At 36.4% G+C, this 18,366-nt stretch overlaps 2 protein-coding genes across 3 annotated transcripts; both read left to right on the plus strand.

The window, feature by feature from the left end:
* On the plus strand, positions 1-4,664 carry LOC121430196 (galactose-3-O-sulfotransferase 3-like). Its single transcript, XM_041627475.1, has 2 exons — positions 1-332; positions 3,920-4,664. Exons 1-2 carry the CDS (start codon positions 1-3, stop codon positions 4,662-4,664), a joined length of 1,077 nt encoding a protein of 358 aa, XP_041483409.1.
* A 3,758-nt stretch (positions 4,665-8,422) lies between these two features.
* On the plus strand, positions 8,423-16,858 carry LOC121430040. 2 transcript variants are annotated; one of them, XM_041627312.1, is made up of 9 exons: positions 8,423-8,782; positions 9,047-9,135; positions 10,180-11,235; positions 11,936-12,167; positions 12,852-12,956; positions 14,063-14,189; positions 14,726-14,879; positions 16,139-16,283; positions 16,582-16,858. In XM_041627312.1, exons 2-9 carry the CDS (start codon positions 9,118-9,120, stop codon positions 16,758-16,760), a joined length of 2,016 nt encoding a protein of 671 aa, XP_041483246.1. In that variant the 5' UTR covers positions 8,423-8,782; positions 9,047-9,117; the 3' UTR covers positions 16,761-16,858. The 2 variants fall into 2 exon arrangements, with proteins under 2 accessions (XP_041483246.1, XP_041483245.1); XM_041627311.1 differs by having other exon boundaries at positions 8,424-8,782; positions 9,037-9,135.
* Positions 16,859-18,366: the final 1,508 nt, after the last annotated feature.

Raw genomic sequence — 18,366 nt, forward strand, 5'->3', positions numbered from 1 at the left:
ATGTCAACAGCCCTTGGTCGCATGCCGACGCAACCCCCCTGCCAACCCCGTAACAGGGTGGTCTACATCAAGACGCACAAAACCGGTTCCACAACATTGTGTTCAATCTTCGATCGCTACGCCTTCGACAGAAACCTAACCGTCCTCGTGCCAAAGAGTTCGCACTTCGTGAACTGCAAGCTCCTATTCACCGCCAAGAATATCGCTGTAGACAAAGTAGGCCCCAACAAAACTCGGAAGGGCAACTGGACTTTTGAAACGGGATATGATATGTTAACCAATCACGCTCGACTCAACAAAAAAGAGATGGACAAAGTGTTCCACAATGCCAGGTAAACAAGCGATATTTCCCGGATCACACAAGATCATTTTTCTGCTACTTTCGGGGCACTTCGTAAAGAAGTCATGGGTGTAAATTTATTATAAATCACATTATATCAAGTATTGCATGAGTATATAAAAAAGAGACTGCATTTGATGACATTTAATTGGCAAAAGAAAAGAAAATCGTGTTCAGCAGGTAAGAAATTGGGATTGTCATTTTTTTCAAGCAATCTGCTTATGATGACAATCCTCCTGCAAATTGTGAATATCATATAGTTCATCATTTTTGTCTGGAGTTATCTTTTTAGTACTCTTTATTTATGATTCATGCCAAAAATGCGAACATATTATGTTTATTATGTTATGAAAAATGTATTATACGAATGTTATGGATGCAGAAGAAAACAATAAATCAAATCAAATCAGAATCAGAATCAATTGATTATATATCAAGTATTATCGATCATTTATTTATTTATGTAGGAAAGTATAGCTCAACTCAAGTTTTCAGCCCTTAATTCCGATGCCTAAACTGTTGTTTTACATAAAAATGAAAATAAAATCATAGATGAACAATTGTGATCGGGCACTTGATAAACATTATATTGTCATTCAAAATCAGAGATTTATCCCGTAAAACGATTTTTTGTTTTATATCATATACATCAAAACTGTTTTATATAGGGCATTCAAATTTATCGTGTTTATACAATCCAGTAAAAATTAGGATAATTTAAACAAAACAAAGCTGGCATACCTTGGGTCACTGCATGGGGGGCAGCAAAAATTTTGAGTCACTTAGTGGGCGCGCCCAATTGCCATACTGTCCTAGAAGGACTGTGCCATTGAAGGGATATGAATCTCACTGAACAAATAATGCGACATTTTAGGGACTATTTTTTAGGAAAGAGTATAATATTTCACCATAGTCATCTTAGATTTTTAGATTTTATTCATTTTCCGTTCACAAAGCACAACAAAATCAAACAATACATAGTCAAATTTAAAGTACAACATCAATGCAAGTGCCAATTGCCAATCACATTAAGCACTTTTTGTAGTCATTGTAATCATGATTACCATATGCATATCACTAATCAAATATTGCGAGCGCAAAGTGCAAGCTAAAAATTTTTGACCTTCAGATCAGAAAAAGGTATACATAAGGACTGATTTTATAAATTCATGAAGAGCAGACATTATCTCACCAATCCACTAATGCGAACGTAAGCACGGACTTAAATTGTTTTATATTCAGATTTTAGAAGGGGGCATTCACTTTAAGTAGTCATGAAAAAGAAGCATATGTCACTACATAAAACAATAATAACTCGAAGTGCGAGGAAATATATTTGGTGTATGTTATAGGCCTATTTACTTGAAAACAGGATAATTTAATATAAGAGGATTATATTTCATTAAAAAGACAATGCGAGCACAAGAAACAATGAACACATAGGCCCTGAGCAAATTATGTTTCATAAAGTTATGAAAAAATTCTAATAATTTCTTCTTTCCAACTACGTTTCTTTTCCTTTCTCCCTCTTTTTCTTTCCCCCTTGTTCTTTTTTTCCTAGCCGAGGGGGGGGGGCACGTGTCCCTCATGCCCCCCGTAATTACGCCACTGAAACAAAGTATAATATTTTTTGAACTGGAGGCAGAAGAGACCCACCTCATTCTCTAAATATTTTTTTTGGGTGGTTATGATATAGCACAAGTAAAAAAAAAAGAAAATTTTAGGAGTAGTTTTTAATGACCACCTCTCTTAGAAACCACATCTTAATTCATTAAATTTCAAGATCTATTGGATTTATTTTTTTAATTAGACATTTTGTTCCCCATGCTATTCTGATAACTCTTTATAACATTATGATTATTTACGCACTGAATGGGGTCACACATTCAAAACTCATTCAGATAAATTGACAATTTTACAAAAAGAAAGCCATAAGACTGATCTCAAATACCCATTTTAATGGTCAAACAAAGCCTTTGTTTTTACATGGACCTACAATCAAATTTATTTCGGATATCGTTAAATTCCCTAGTTTTCATGTGCAAGCTTAATGCCAGAATTTTACCAACTCTCTTCACCGATATTTTTTTTTTCTTCAAATTCCCAATCATAGGCGGCGGAAGTGGGGGGGGGCGTGTCCCCCCTAAATTTTAGGTGGGGGGACGTCCCCCCTAAATTTTTTTTCGATAACCTTTTTTTTTTTTGGCTTGTCAATTTTTTGGTTAGCAACTCCTAAAATTTAGGTTTTTGGGGGGCGCTTGTCCAATTTTTTACCTGTGTCCATCCCAAAATTTCAGGTGGACACCCCCTAAATTTTTTGGCTTCCGCCGCCAATGTCCCAATCCATTCTCATACTTCTCGTCACTGCAAATGACTACGCCCTCCACATGTTCGAACGTCCATTTCTTTCAATTCATTTAAAGGACAAGTCCACCCCAACAAAAACTTGATTTGAATAAAAAGAGAAAAATCCAACAAGCGTAACACTGAAAATTTCATCAAAATCGGATGTAAAATAAGAAAGTTATGACATTTCAAAATTTCGCTTCATTTCACAAAACAGTTACATGAACGAGCCAGCTACATCCAAATGAGAGAGTCGATGATGTCATTCACTCACTATTTCTTTTGTTTTTTATTGTTTGAAATATGAAATATTTTGATTTTCTCGTCATTGTCATGTGAAATGAAGTTTAATTCCTCCCTGAACGCGTGGAATTCCATTATTTTAACATTTTGTGCTTCAGGCAAGGAGGTCCTTATCGTCAAATTTGTAAAAATTGAAATATTGTATAATTCAAACAATAAAAAACAAAAGAAATAGTGAGTGAGTGACATCATCAACTCTCTCATTTGGATGTAACTGGCTCGTTCATATAACTATTTTGTTAAAAATAAGCGAAACTTTGAAATGTCATAACTTTCTTATTTTACATCCGATTTTGATGAAATCTTCAGCATTGTGCTTGTCTGATTTTTCTCTATTGATTCAAATCAACATTTTTCTGAGGTGGACTTGACCCTTAAGGCTTACTTCTCCAAATTATAAAATGGAATTTCAAACGTCATAAAAAGAAAGAATAGTTCAACCTTTATTTAGATTTCTATGCATGAAAATGTTGTTATCCGATTATTGATCGTATGCATGTAATGTTAAATCCTACACTATTGTTTATTTCCACTCCTGATTATCTGTTTTATTTTCTGCAGGATTGTGTTTCATTTAATTCTAATTTAATTTTTTCACCCTTTTTTATTTTGTGCTAATTTTGATCAAACCACATTATATTGCATTTTCAGTCATTGTCTTTAATAATCTGAATTATACTTTTCTTCACACTTGTTATTTGTAATGTATTAATGCATTGTGGTGACCCCTTTTATAACCATTGATTCTCCAGGGTCTCCGAGCCATCTATTCGTTTTGTTTATCTGTTACTTTGTTAATTTTGTTCTGTCAATAATTTTGATGGATGAATAAATGAATTGAATTGAATTGATAATGATATACACTTTGGGGATTTATCGAAACTTCAATTTTTTTTATTTTCTCTTTATCATTTCTCTCTTATCTTACAGCTACGTGACTATTATCCGGGAGCCAGCGGCCCAGTGGCAGTCGGCATTTAATTACTTCGAGGTTTGGAAATCTTTGCCCAAGTCTACAGCACCCATGGACCTCTTCCTCTCCGAGCCGAAAAAGTATTTCTCTCACGTTATGGGTAAGAAACAATACTACAAATTTAGCATGCACAACCAGCAACTTTTTGACTTTGGTATGGAACATAACGACACCGACGACGAAGAGAAAGTCATGAATAAAATCAAAGAGCTCGATTCCGTGTTCGATCTCGTCATGATCACGGAGTACTTCGAAGAATCTCTGCTCTTGCTTCGTAAACTATTATGCTGGAGCATGGATGATTTGATTTATCTGAAGCACGGAGTTCGCTCTTCGAAATATAAGCAGAAAGACAACTTCACGTTGGCTGATAAGATAAGCGAGTGGAACAAGTCAGATCTTTTGCTCTACTCTCATTTTAACGAAACATTTTGGCAAAAGGTCCAAGAATACGGACCGTCATTTTCTCAGGACTTGGCAACTCTGAAAAATATGCTCTCGAATGTTTCTGATACGTGTCTGAATAAAACACTTGTTAAGAAAGTTGACCGCAGATCAGACACATTTGCCATGAATGTGAACGCGCCTGAGATCTGTGATCAGCTTACTTGGGGAGATCCAAAATACACGAACATGTTCAGACGCAGGATGGCCCATCTTAATGTACCTTCATATAACCGGAGACGAGATTCATGTTATTGAAACTTCACATGAATCAACATTAAATCTCTATTCGACTTTTAATTGCTACCAGCAGTGGCGTAACTACGGGGGGCATGGGGGGGCACGTGCCCCCCCCCCAATCGGCTGGCAAAAAAAAACGGGGAAAAGGAGAAAAAGAGGGAAAAAGGAAGAGAAACGTATAGTGGGGGAAAGAAGAAATTGTTGTTTATCATAGTGTTATATTATGTTATATAACATAAGAAGCATTTTTTCACAACTTTATTTGCTTAATTGTGTCTTCATTGTTCCTGGTGCTCACATAGACTTTTTAACGAGATATATAAAACTGCTGTACTAAAGCCTCCGGTTTTCAAATCAATATACAACAAAATAATATATTTACTCGCAATTAGAGTCATTATTGTTTTAAGTAGTGATATATTCTTCTTTTTCATGACTACTGAAAGTTATTGCCCTATTTTAAGGTCTTGATATAAAACATTTCCTGTCATTGCAAATGTTCGCATTACTAGTGGATTGGTGAGATTTCTGCTCTTAATGAACTCCTGAAATCAGTCCTTAAAATGTCAATTTTTCTAATCTGAATATCAAAAAATTTTAGCTCGCGCTTCGCGCTCGCAGTGTTTCATTAGTGAGATGCGTATGATAATCATGATTACAATGACTTCAAAAAGTGCTCCATGTGTTTAGATGTAATTCTAACAAAATCAGCAAGCGCTTGGCACTCGCATTAGATTACTATGATGAGATATGTATACTCTGACTTAATGGATTCGTAACTATAGTCCTTAAAATATCCATGTTTGGGGTCAATATATACAAAAATTTCAGCTCGCGCTTCGCGCTCGCATCATTTGCTTAGTCAAATACGTAGGGTCTTAGAGAATTCCTACAAACAACCCTTACAATGCCCCTCTTCTGGTCTATATTTCCTAAATTTTCAGCTCGCGCTTTCAGTATTTGATTAGTAAGATACGTATGATAATCATGTTTACATGACTACAAAAGGTGCTTCATGACTGTGTTTAGATGTAATTCTAACAACATCAGCAAAGGATGGCACTAGCATTAGATGACTATGGTGAGATATTTATATACTCTTAATGGATTCTAAAATATAATCCTTAAAATTTCCTTGTTTATGGTCAGTATATACAAAAATTTTAGCTCGCGCTTCCCGCTAGCATTGATTGTTTAACGAGACAGTTAAGTATCATGATCACAAAACAATTTGCTTATAATGTCAATTTTTAGCCCCCAATATCAAAAATTTTCAGCTCGCGCTTCGCGCTCGCATTATTTAATCAGTGAGATACATATTCGTTTGATGGCACTGCATGTCCTTAAAATATCTCTATTAGGTCAGTATACCTGACAACTGAGCGCGCTTCGCGCGCTCCCTAAGTGACCCGAAATTTTTGCTGGTGCCCCCCCCAATGCCGTGACCCACGGTACGCCACTGGCTACCAGATACATCTTGTGAACGTCGGATGGCCGATCTAAATTTAACTTCCTATAACCGGGTACGCGATTCATGTTCTTAAAAGTTAAGTTCAAATTAATTATACAAGACGGGTAAGAACTTGCCTTTAACGAAAAAAAATAAACACTTCTATATTCGTGATTCTTGAAACCACCACCTTGAACCCCGTGCAGGATTTTTTTTTCATGGGTATTGTTTTCTCATCCATATCCAAATACCTGATTTAAATAAGACCTTTAAGTGAAATATGTACAAAATAAATGTACTTGGGCAGTCGTGAAAGTGTGGCATCAGACACATGTTGGTCGCATTGCCAATTGGAGGATGGTCATATCATTAGTGATCTCGGCAATTAATACTCATAACTTTCTTATAATTTATTCAACTAGTTTAAAGCGTTCATTGCGTTTTTTCTCACTCTCTATTTTTTCCAGATTTGGTTAATTGGTTGGTATTTATGTAAACGGTGTTTGCATTCTATAAAGAATATTTACGCCTTTTCTGTTTTTGCTCGGTTAATAAGATTTTTTGTTTACGCCTGCTTTCAAACAGGCGTACTTATTCTTCTTCCAAGAGTTTCGTTTCGTTCTTGCTTATCAATGATTTAAATATTGTTTTGTTTCCTCCGTACGAATAAGATATATTATGTGTTTCATATATTCAGGCCCATATACAAAGGGCTTAACGCACGACTTGACATTTCTTGTGAGTTATACCGAAGAGCATAAAAGAAAAAAAAATGGGATATATTATTTATCACCTTGACGAAAAATGGTAACAAGTCGTTCATAAACGTCATGCTTAAATTATGAAACTGCCGACATAGCCAAGCGTGTCTAAATTATACAATATAATATCATGTGCTATATACTTCGAATAAATACACACAGACAGTGAGAGACATTACATACCTAATATCAGATTGTCTTTCTGCGTTTCTTGCTTTCTTATAATCGAAGGGTTTTTTTTTTGGGGGGGGGGCAGTCGTACGTGTTTATTGATGTTCTTATCTTTTTATTAATACATGTATATCATTTATGATGTTGCTGAATCTAAATAATAGTTTTATTTCATCATTAAACAAATTTACCTCGTTATCTTTTTCAAGGTTATGTAGATCTATTTAATGATTGACATTTAAACTGGTTAAAAGGCGTCAACATTCCATGAAATATTAATGAAGATAAATGCAAACATGAAACATGCTTCGAAGTAATGGTGAGGGACTCCTAGCGAATCAACAAAGCTAGACCGAGAGGGCGCCTTTTAATTACTTAATTATCCTGTCAAATTCAAAGCTCTGCGTGGAACGATCAGTGGAAATATAATAGATAACGGCCACGGAATATTATTTAGATTGAGCGATGTATATTATTGTCCAAAATCGTTCACATTATTATTTTCCAATATTTCAATAACGATGACTAGGAGTAGTATTAACAGACTGTTCAACTTATTTAAATGTTTGGCACGTAGACTATGTGAGAATGATATCTACAAGAACTGTCTTCACCTTGAGGGAGAATTCATATTAAGCCTATAAACCGGGATTTAACTTGAGATATAACTGATCCAAAGAATGTTTCATTCACAATTGAGATGATGAGTCTAATGGCGTGTGGCAAGAAACTTGCGATCAATTGCAAGTCTATTTTGGTCCCTAAATCAATCATATGTCTTGTAGTTCAATATTTTAGTGATTGATTGCTAATCTGCTCCTTGAAGCAGGAAGTTTAATCTGATTTGCTACAGCTAACGTTAATCTATCAGTTGTAAAATTGCAACATAATATTTTCAATTGATCGCAACTATATGTTCTTGCAACACCCCCTAAGTGAGGGAACTGGGATTAGAAACTAATTTTCAATGGAATAATATTATGACCACAAATAAAAATATACCTCGTATCCACTCATCTAGTCCAATATACTGATAGGAGGAATTGTATCAAGAAATATTAACAATCTATTTCGTAGTACAAAGAAAGCACTCTTTTGTTATCCAATACAGTTCTGGATATCGAGAAATAAATTAAATTAAACGGCTTCCAATATTTCGGTCTGCAACATCCAAGAAGCGTTTCATGAAAGAAAATGTGATGTTTTATCTGAAAAGTCCCATTTTATCCGACAGTTGCCATGATAATAGTTCTTCTCAGCCAATCAAAATCAAGTAAAGTTGACAGACCCGACAACATGTCTCAAAAAACTGTTGATGAAACGCTCCGCTAGATGTGATAGCCCATTTTAGAATAAAGCATGTGCTACGCGTATACCGCACATCATTCTTCACTATTACAGGTTGGCCGTCTTGCCGATGGCGTTGCAAAGAATACTTAACGCCAAGTCTCTGTATCTATGGTATTGATCGATTGCAATGAGAGAGAGAGGGGTAAAGCTCTATTGATTTCTGCCTTTTGCTTTTCATCACAATAAAAGTCGGCGTAAACTGCAACCATAATTTCTATTCGATCGTTTGGATCATTGCTTGAAAACCCACAAGTAAGTCCATTTATACATGTTGTACGAATCAAGCGTTGACACTGCTTCGTTGGTTGAACGCCCCTAATTTCATCATGCAACAACCTCAGATCTTCTCAAACAGACTTCCCCGCGATAGAGATACATGTATGAAGATTTCTGCTTAATTACTGGTACGTATACATTTTTTTTATCATCAACATCTTCTTCTTCATCTTCCCCTTCTCATTATTTTTTTTCTTTCTCCTCCTATCGCCATCATCATATTTTACTTCTTGGATTACTAACATCATCTCTTCTTCGGAATATTAAACTTTTGTGTTATAATCATTCGTTTACTTTTTCATCTCTGTCATGCTTCTCTTTTTCTTGTTTTCAATCTGATCATCACATTTTAAATAAATTACCAAGCAATGATATATTTTAGTTTATTGCAGAAGACATCTCAAAGGCATCGTGAATTCAGCTCGACTTGATGATATTATCAAGTGCTGCCGTATGAGGGCTCATGATGAATATCAGATTGGTAATTATGCTATAATCATTTATTATTATCATTATTATTATTATTATTACAATTATTATCATCATTATTATCATTATTATCATTATTATTATTACTATTATTATTATTATTATCATCATTATTATTATTTCAATTATTATTATTTAATGCTTATGACAACATACACTGTAAAAACTGTGGTGTTAAAACTGGCACCAATTGGTGTTAATAGAGAACCACACCCTGAGTTGTTAAAATTACACCCTAGAGATTAAACATATCGCCAAAGAGTGTATGTAACAACAAAAGGTGTTGTAATAACACCTATGGTGTAAAACTAACACCACCAATTCAACACCTGTGTAAAATAACTGGTGTGGTCCTGTATGTACACCGGTTAACACCACGGCTTTTGCTGTGTACTGATTATGAATTCTTATGCAATCCATTTCTTCAGTTTTCGAAGTTTCTGTGGGCAGCTTGGGGGTAATGGTTTTGACTGGGGGTGATCCGCTACGCACACATACACTCGGTGATGACACTGGTTGTGGTGGTGGTAGTATATTGCAAATAATATTGGGTAAAATTTTAACCAGCACGAGGGTAATTGTGCGTCCAACAAATTCCGGGCAGTATTTTACCAAATGCGGGAAGCATATAGGCCAGTAAGGTTAAAAAAATAAGCAGCAATTACTTTAGAATGGGCAACATTTTCATCACACTGGATGAATAAAAAATGTCAAAAAGCCCAATGTTGGGTTGGACATATAGTTACCCTCATAGAGCATTTTTACTCGATATTTCTTTAGAGTGTAGTAGTAGTAGTAGTAGTAGTAGTAGTAGTAGTAGTAGTAGTAGTAGTAGTAGTAGTAGTAGTAGTAGTAGTAGTAGTAGTAGTAGTAGTAGTAGTAGTAGTAGTAGTATAGTAGTAGTAGTAGTAGGTGCACACGTATTTTTTTATAGAACTACAAAAAATGTAAATATTTGGAGTATTCTGATTTCTCTTTCAATAATCTGAACCTTCATGCTATTGCTTCTTCATTTGTATATTTTCTCACTTTCTAGTCCAGGAGAAGAATTATAGCGCTTGCACTACCATCACTTGTCATTCTCCTTGCACTCAGCTACAAATACCATCATGCCAATGAAAACATACTACTTCTGAACGGCAGAAAGGACTCATCTCAGCCTGGAAAGGAGGATCAAACGTATGGCGGGGAGCGCATCAGGGACAGGACAGTAGAAATTGGAGGATCGAGAATACATCTCGCTGATAATCAGCATCTCGACACAAGTAAAGTCAGACACGCAAATGAAGATCATGAAGATGGAGCACTGGCTGGACAAGAGATTGTGCCTTCGCGTCGGTCAAGCATTTCAGAGGCAACATCGAGTGGTCACCAAAGTGTGAAACCTCCAACGGGAGATCTAGCTATCGGGAACGAACACATTGGTCCTTTTACCATTGAAATCCTGAAAAACAACTATGCTAAAGAAATAAATAGTCACGATATTAGGCCTACGTATGATCAATATAAACAAGTTAAAAGAGACAAGGCAGATGATGATTCTGAATTCGAATCACAGACACCCCTCATGGATGCTTCAGACGACGATGAGGAAAGTTCTTATCTATACGATATGGAGAGTTCGCTGTCTGGTTTAAGTTCACCAGTGAAAGACAATACTTCGGTTACCAGTGGAAAGTCATGGACATCGGCCATTTCGGCCCAACAGAATGACGGTGTAGTACGTTCATATCAGCAGGTGGTTGAAGATTTTGGATCGAATACTAATTTATCCCAAATCGGGGAAAACCTTAAAAACTATTCAGCGAGGTCGTCCGAGAACATGACTTACACTTATCCCGATCAGCAGTCTAAGAATCAGTCGGTTGGTCTGGGCGTTGGCTTCGATAAACATAAGCACACACAGTATTTTCTTTCTAAGACAACACCTCATCGAAAAGTTAATTTCTCAATGAAAGAAGACGTCGTCATGGAGATGATGTCAAATTACACTCACATGCCTCCTGTAGATCGGGCCGAGTTCCTTCAGCTACAGGCGAATGGTATCCTCCGAAGAAATGTGTCACAGAGATTATTCAACTTGGCTCCTGAGGTTTGTTATTTTTTATCAAAATGAATATTATATTAATAATAATGTATCTAAGGTGAACATTAAAGAAGAAGGAGGAGGAGGAGGAGAAGAAGAAGAAGAAGTAGTAGTAGAAGAAGAAGAAGATGATGAAAAAAGGTGGAAAAGGGAGCAATGTAACGAAAGAAGAAGAGGAGGGGTGACAGTGATGGCAGTTCAAGTGCAGTAATGACGCTTAACGTTTTAATCCATCGGCATTCCTTTGTTAAAGCCTTGAAACATTCATTAGAGCTTTTGATCTTGGGATTTCATTTATGACCTCCATTGATCAGTAAGGTTTGTGATGAATTTTATACTTTAAATAATCACTCCGATCGGTTCCTGGTCTGTTTTTTTTTACAAAGTGCGTATGCAACAATGATTTTGACTGGCATTTGACCATGCTTGAAATTGAATAATTCCAAGGATATCATAAAATATATAAGAATTAGTGAAGTTTCCACTCCCGGTAAAATGGGCATAACTGCAACAAATCATACCGTTAATGCTGACAGATATAATACAGGAGTTATTTGTAAGCGTCATATTCCTGTTTACAAGGTCTATCACATTATTCTTTGTTTATTATGTTATCATTTCGCATCGATGTTCGTAGAGCTTAACTGACTAATGTAAAGTTGTTTTTTTTTGTAAATTAATGAGCATCTTTTATGAACCCGTTCAGGTTTTCATGAAGACTCCACTGGCATTCAGTACGCAGACCAAGGGACCTTGCTGGTTCGTAAATAACGTCACAGCTCAGCCTCATCAGAGGATGCGATGCCTTCCTTACTTCTACCTGATAGGAATGCCCAAATGTGGAACAACTGACATGTATGAAAAAATTACCGAACACCCCGCCGTGGTTCGTCTTCAAAAAGAGCCCCATTGGTGGACAAGAAGAAGATTTCGATTAAGTAAGCGTCAACTTTGATTAAAGATTTATCAATAATATTCGTTTGATATTATGGACTACTTCTTCTGGAAGACACACCATGTCTATAGTAGAGTATCATTGTCCTATTTAGTTTTCGCCTGTATCTAAGAATGCGCTTAGATCCAGCTGAGGGATGACGTCTTGTCGTTCTTCAAACACTCATCCTTGAGCGTTTTGGCCCTGTGGATTAGTCTCCAGGCATTAAGGGCCGTGGGTTTGAATATCAGCCATTAAATTTCCTTCAGCAACGTGCTGCACCCCACTCAGGTGAGGTAAATGGGTACCTGGTAGGATCTATTAATACTTTCACTCGAGAAATAGAATATCTTGTGAGGTCGAAGATCTGCCTTCCAGTTGGTTATTGAGGTCGGGTTTGCCCTAGCCGCTAACATGACTTTGTGGTCTAGCGGTAAAACATTCTAAGCCGGGGTCCCGGGTTCGATTCCCGACGAAGATATTTTGTTGGCCCACAATAGTTCAACAAATCTGAAGTCAACTTGACTTCATTAATTCTCCTGTGTAGAACTATATTGCTCCGAGTCGTAGACGAGGGCAAGGCAATACGACTCTACTCAAAGCAATAGTACATGTACATTTTGTGTCTCCCTACAGTAGGTAGGCCATTTAAGATAATTGTAATTAAATATTTGATTTTATTTGACAGAGGGCCAAAGGAACGCGAAGAAATCCTATGATGACTACCTTCACCATTATTCTGATTTGGTGGAAGCAATCTTCAATGATGGCAAACCAGATGTCTACATAGGAGGTAAGAAAATCATTCCTTTGAGAGCATTTTAACATCATTTTTTGTAGGCGACGGAACCACAGTCTTCAAAATAGGAGAGAAGGAGCACCTTTTATCTATCAAACATTCAGGAGGCCCCCGGTGCCCCAAACCCTCTTCCCGAGCCTTCCGATCCGCCAAACTGGTAGCACACAAAATCTAATGAGAAGGCGGAGAAACGACGTAAGCCAATGCCTAATGTTTTTGTTGTAGCTGACAGACGAAAGTGAACAGATTGTCACACATTGTTAGTGGACATTGTGGAGACATGGTTCACACTGTGAAAATGGCATTTTGCAGTGTCAAAATGGTATTTAATTGTGAAGTATAAGGCCAAACTGCTAATAGTCCTATCTCGACAACGCGATGTATTCACCAAGTAGTCAGCATGTGCTAGGAAATGTGATTCACACAACATGTTCGAATTTATCAGTGTGAATGCAAGTTTACAAATGTCCAGCACTGTTAACACACTATGATCGCACTGTGAAAATACTGTTAACACAATTTGAACACACACTGAACACAATATGCACACTGCGAACACACTATGATCACACTGTGTCCACAGTGTGATCACACTGTGAAAACACTCTGAACACACTTAAAACACACAATGGACACGATATGCACACTGTGAACACACTATGATCACACTGTAACCGCACTGTGACAACACTGTGAACACACTTTGAACACACAATGGACACGATATGCACACTGTTATCACGCTGTGGACAAACTGTGATCGCACTGTGAAAACACTCTGAACACACTCTGAATACACAATGAACACGATATGCACACTGTGAACACACTATGATCACACTGTGACCGCACTGTGAAAACACTGTGAACACACTTTGAACACACACTGCACACAATATGCACACTGCGAACACACTATCATACACTGTGAACACACTATGATCACACTGTGATCGCACTATTGAAAACACTGTGAACACAATCTGAACACAATATGCACACTTTGAACACACTGCGATCACACTGTAAAGACGTTGCGTTTTTCTAGTGGAGGGATTCTGAATTACTCATGTGATCCCTTATGTACATTCATAACATAGGAGATGGTTCTGCATCCACCATGTGGAACAACGTCAAGAATATGAAGGTCAACCTCCTTCCCGAGATCATTCACAAGATTCAACCTGGGGTAAAACTTATTGCAGTTTTGAGAGAGCCAGTAGAAAGGTAAATTCGATTTTCATCCTTCAATTACTTAAACAACTCAAAGAAGAAGGAAAATAATAATAAAAAAGAAGAACACAACAACTGCTACAAATATAAAATAATAGGAAAAAGGTCTCATTGTCACACACTCACACACAGTCATGGTGAAATTAGAATAAAAAAGTCACCAAAAATTGTTAATTTTTTGTCAACAAATTTTCATGGTCCTCCCATATGAGAAAAATTTGTTTACAAAATAGAGAGTTAACCCCTGTCGCTTAACCCAATTTATGGCATTCATTATCCTTTTTTATCTTGGTACTTATATGAATGATTCTAAGTTATTTAAACAGAATAAAACCGCACATTTACTTCCCATGAAAGATCCAACTTACAAGCCGACGTAAGTAAAGATGTGTTTTCACTGGTCGATAATGCAAATACTTTTCAAAATTTAGCTTACAGTACATATGTTGTAAAGTAAATTCAAAAGAAAAAAATAAATGTAGAAAAAAAACTATTATTGTAAACGTTTGTGTCATCCATTTTACTTCTAGGTTGTATTCTGATTACGTGTATTTTCATACCGAAGGGGCAAATGCTGAAAATCTACACCAGCTGGTGGAGGAAACTATATCCGACTTCACAAAATGTACAAAACAATATCCACTCAGGTACTGTGCTGGACAAAAGACGAGTGCACAAAGAGCTGTAAGTTTAACTTTACCTTTTCCCTGAATGTGTATATTTTCTTTAATTCATATGTTGTTATTTTATATCCAGATATGTTTCGTGGAATTTTAGGATAATTATTTTGCAGGAGTATATTTTAACTTATTTCATTCCATCTGCTTAAACCATGTAAGCGATGAATTATGACTAATTCAATAAATTTATAAGACAAACTTATTGACAAATACCTGTACAATATTTTATTTCCGCGGTAGTCTGGAATTTAATAGGCCTACAAAATTTCACTCGTTCTTATTTTATATCATTCTTTCCTTCTTTTGGTTTAGATTCAAACTATGCCCAGTAAAGTAGCGATGTCGCAATTTGTGTGATTTTATCTAATATAAGTCTATATGGCTTGCATTTGTAATTGCTCGTTTAAAAGGAAAGATTAGAAATCTTTTCTGTGTTTTTAAGCTCCGTATATATTTGTCATTACATTTTTTATATTTCTTTTGATTATTATGCATAACCTTCAAATCACACTTTCATTGTTTAGGAGACTTCACTTATATTGAATCTTTTACATCATTTACACAGGGCATATACTTGAATTTTATTTCTACTCATATTCTTGACATTATTTCATCTACGTAATTTATTCATTATAGTGGACTCGTTATTGAACCAAACCTGTAATATAAACTAGAACATGAATAATATGAATAACAAATCCACTGACAAAGAGTCAAGCGCTGAAAAATCACTTGTCCTATCCACAAGAAACTAGCAACCAACGACTCCAATCAAGTTAATCATTTCGTAAATCTTGTTACATAACAATTTGCATCATTGTTCAAAGCTACTGATACAATTCAATTTGATTTGCGTAGTATATTTGAAAAAAAAATTGTTATCATTCATAACACGTATTTGAGGGTCGTGTGGTCTCATAATCGCAAGGTTTAGAGTTCGAATCCCAACTCTGCCATTGTCTCCACTTTGATAAAAAGGCCCGAGAGTGATATCTGTCGTCTATAACGTCAGGCACTACTACTGATTAACCTAGACGTAAAATTTTTCATAGGTAATTGATTATTTACATGTACCAGCTTGGCGTTTACCAGCAAAATGCTGTCCTGCCGAGTTCCTGCGGGAGTTACCACAGACAGAAACAGAAAAGTAACCACATCATTGTAATCAGAGAAACGTTATATAAAATATTTTTCAAATCCCGTATATCAACAGCAATGGCCGTCATATCATTATCAAATTTTCCATATGTATTTTCTCTACAGCGGGTAACTCTGGGGTTGTATTCAGTATTTCTCGCTGATTGGTTGAGAGTCTTCCCACGTGACAGCATTATGATTTTTCGGCTACGCGACTGGAACAAGGACTGTCTGACGCTACTCCCAAAAATATTCGCGTTCCTTGAAATCGGTAAGAACCGCCATCGTTCTTTCACTATTTTACAGTTACTGTTGCATTTATGAGTTTAAATTACTTTAATAGTCCACCCAAATGTGAATTGGGTTTTAAGAAACGTAAAACTCGAGATGTAATCTTCGACGTCACTGCCGTTGCCTTGTGTGTTGGTGATCCAGAGCTGGCGCATCTGTATGAGAGAACTCGCATTCCTACGTACGCTAGGCTCTGAGGGAGGGCGCTAATATAAGATTCTGACGTCACATGCAAAATGTGTATCATCAAAAGTTCTCTGTCTCTTTTATGTTCGCAGAAACCCTAAAGGACAGCACTATCAAAAGGATATGCAAAGCGAAAAAGAAGAACGTTACCCACAAAGACAAGTTTCCGATGCTAAATTCTACATTTGAGTTACTCTCTGATTTTTATCGTCCTTACAATAAAGAACTCGCTGCTTTACTCCAAGACGAACGATATTTATGGTTATATTAAGTCCATGCTGCTAAAAGAGACTATGCCACAGTCACTTTAAATGGCGCCATCTCAAGACCTAAACTACCTCGTGATAGTCCATATCCAGGGGTGCATTTCATCAAAATGTGTCGTCCGTTTACTTGTCCGATCGATGAATTCGATTGGCTGAGAAACACTGTTACTATGGTAACTGTCGGATAAAATGTCCTACAAGCCTTTCATGAAATGCTCATCAGGATACAGTGTCTTGATATATAGTCTTATATTTTCTGCTCACTGCTGTATAGTGATGGGTGGAATGGCCATGACAAAAGGAGATGGATACACATTAATATGTACCAATGGTTCCTTGTGGACTCTGTGAACACAGTAGATTTTCCTGCATTCATAACACATCAACTATATTAAGTAATGATTATGAGGTGGTGCGATAACTCGGTCGGCAGAGCGGGGGATTCGTATTCCGGTGACCCGGGTTCGATTCCCACTTGGTGCGCTAGTGCCCTTCGGTAAGGCATTAATCCTCAGTACTAGGTCCTTCGGGGAGGGCCTTAAGCCGTCGGTCCTCTTGTTGTTTGCAAGCATTCATGCTTTCTTAGCTATAAGATAAAAATCACCAATTGGCATTATTATGCTTCGGACATTCCTCTTTTTATTTTGTTCAATGGAGATCAAATGACAATCGTAATTTTTAACCAAATTCGCATTATACATTTAGATTATTTTGATGAAAGCGTATAAGGCTCTCATTTTGTCCATATCCCTCAAGCAGGTTTTCACTATGCTCAGAGTTTGGATGATTTTTTTTTCACATTAGTTATCTTCTCTGGTTTATGTCTTTTGCTTCAGTATCTTCTATTCTGTCCTCGTTTCCATTATTATTCTTTCTTCATTCATCACCTCATCATACGCTCTTTCCTCTTATCTACACACGCTACGCATTTTTCCTGTTCCATTTATCTATCAACCAAGCGAGTCTTCTCTCTCCTACCTCTCCCACCTATTCTCCATTCATTATTCTTTCTTCTATCTCTCTCCCTTTCCTTGTCTCCCCCTTTTTCCTCATTCCCTTTCTGATCATTTCTTTATCACCCCCTCTCCCTCCCTCTCTCTCTCCATTACTCATCCGCTTGTGCAAACTTGTATTGAACAGTATCCGTTTTAACAATCATGATTCGAATATACATGTATAAATTGAATTCTATTGATATCTGAATTAACTAGTGCATTGTTTTGAAAATCCCATGTAATTCAGTATTTATGCTGAAATGTGTTGTTTATATGAATAAATACATTTACCAATACAATCAACAAGTTTAGATTTTTCTGTAGCATGGAAGCACGCGTACGTGTACTATTGGAATTGTATTTGTTTAAAAGTGCTATGAAGTTACCTAGGAATGTAGAAGCCCATATCTCAAGACATCGAGCATTTTTATGAATTAATTCAGTATTAATAACCATAGTTAATACATTCCGCCATCATTTGGATACTTATGTAATATTCTTTGCAATAAAACATATGATTATGATCTCATTTCCCATTTTGTATAGGCCTTCCAAATTTTCAAAATGTTTTCAATATCCGTCCTGGACAAAACGGATCAGCCTCTACAATAAACAT

This window comes from Lytechinus variegatus, chromosome 16, assembly GCF_018143015.1.
Source record: "Lytechinus variegatus isolate NC3 chromosome 16, Lvar_3.0, whole genome shotgun sequence".
NCBI classification, from domain to species: domain Eukaryota; kingdom Metazoa; phylum Echinodermata; class Echinoidea; order Temnopleuroida; family Toxopneustidae; genus Lytechinus; species Lytechinus variegatus.

Coding starts and splice junctions, on each gene's coding strand:
- LOC121430196 (XM_041627475.1), top strand. CDS start 1: ATGTCAACAGCCCTTGGTCGCATGCCGACGCAACCCCCCTGCCAACCC. Junction 333..3,919: donor AAAGTGTTCCACAATGCCAG/GTAAACAAGCGA, acceptor CTTATCTTACAG/CTACGTGACTATTATCCGGG.
- LOC121430040 (XM_041627312.1), top strand. Junction 12,957..14,062: donor ACCAGATGTCTACATAGGAG/GTAAGAAAATCA, acceptor TTCATAACATAG/GAGATGGTTCTGCATCCACC. Junction 14,190..14,725: donor TTGAGAGAGCCAGTAGAAAG/GTAAATTCGATT, acceptor TTTTACTTCTAG/GTTGTATTCTGATTACGTGT.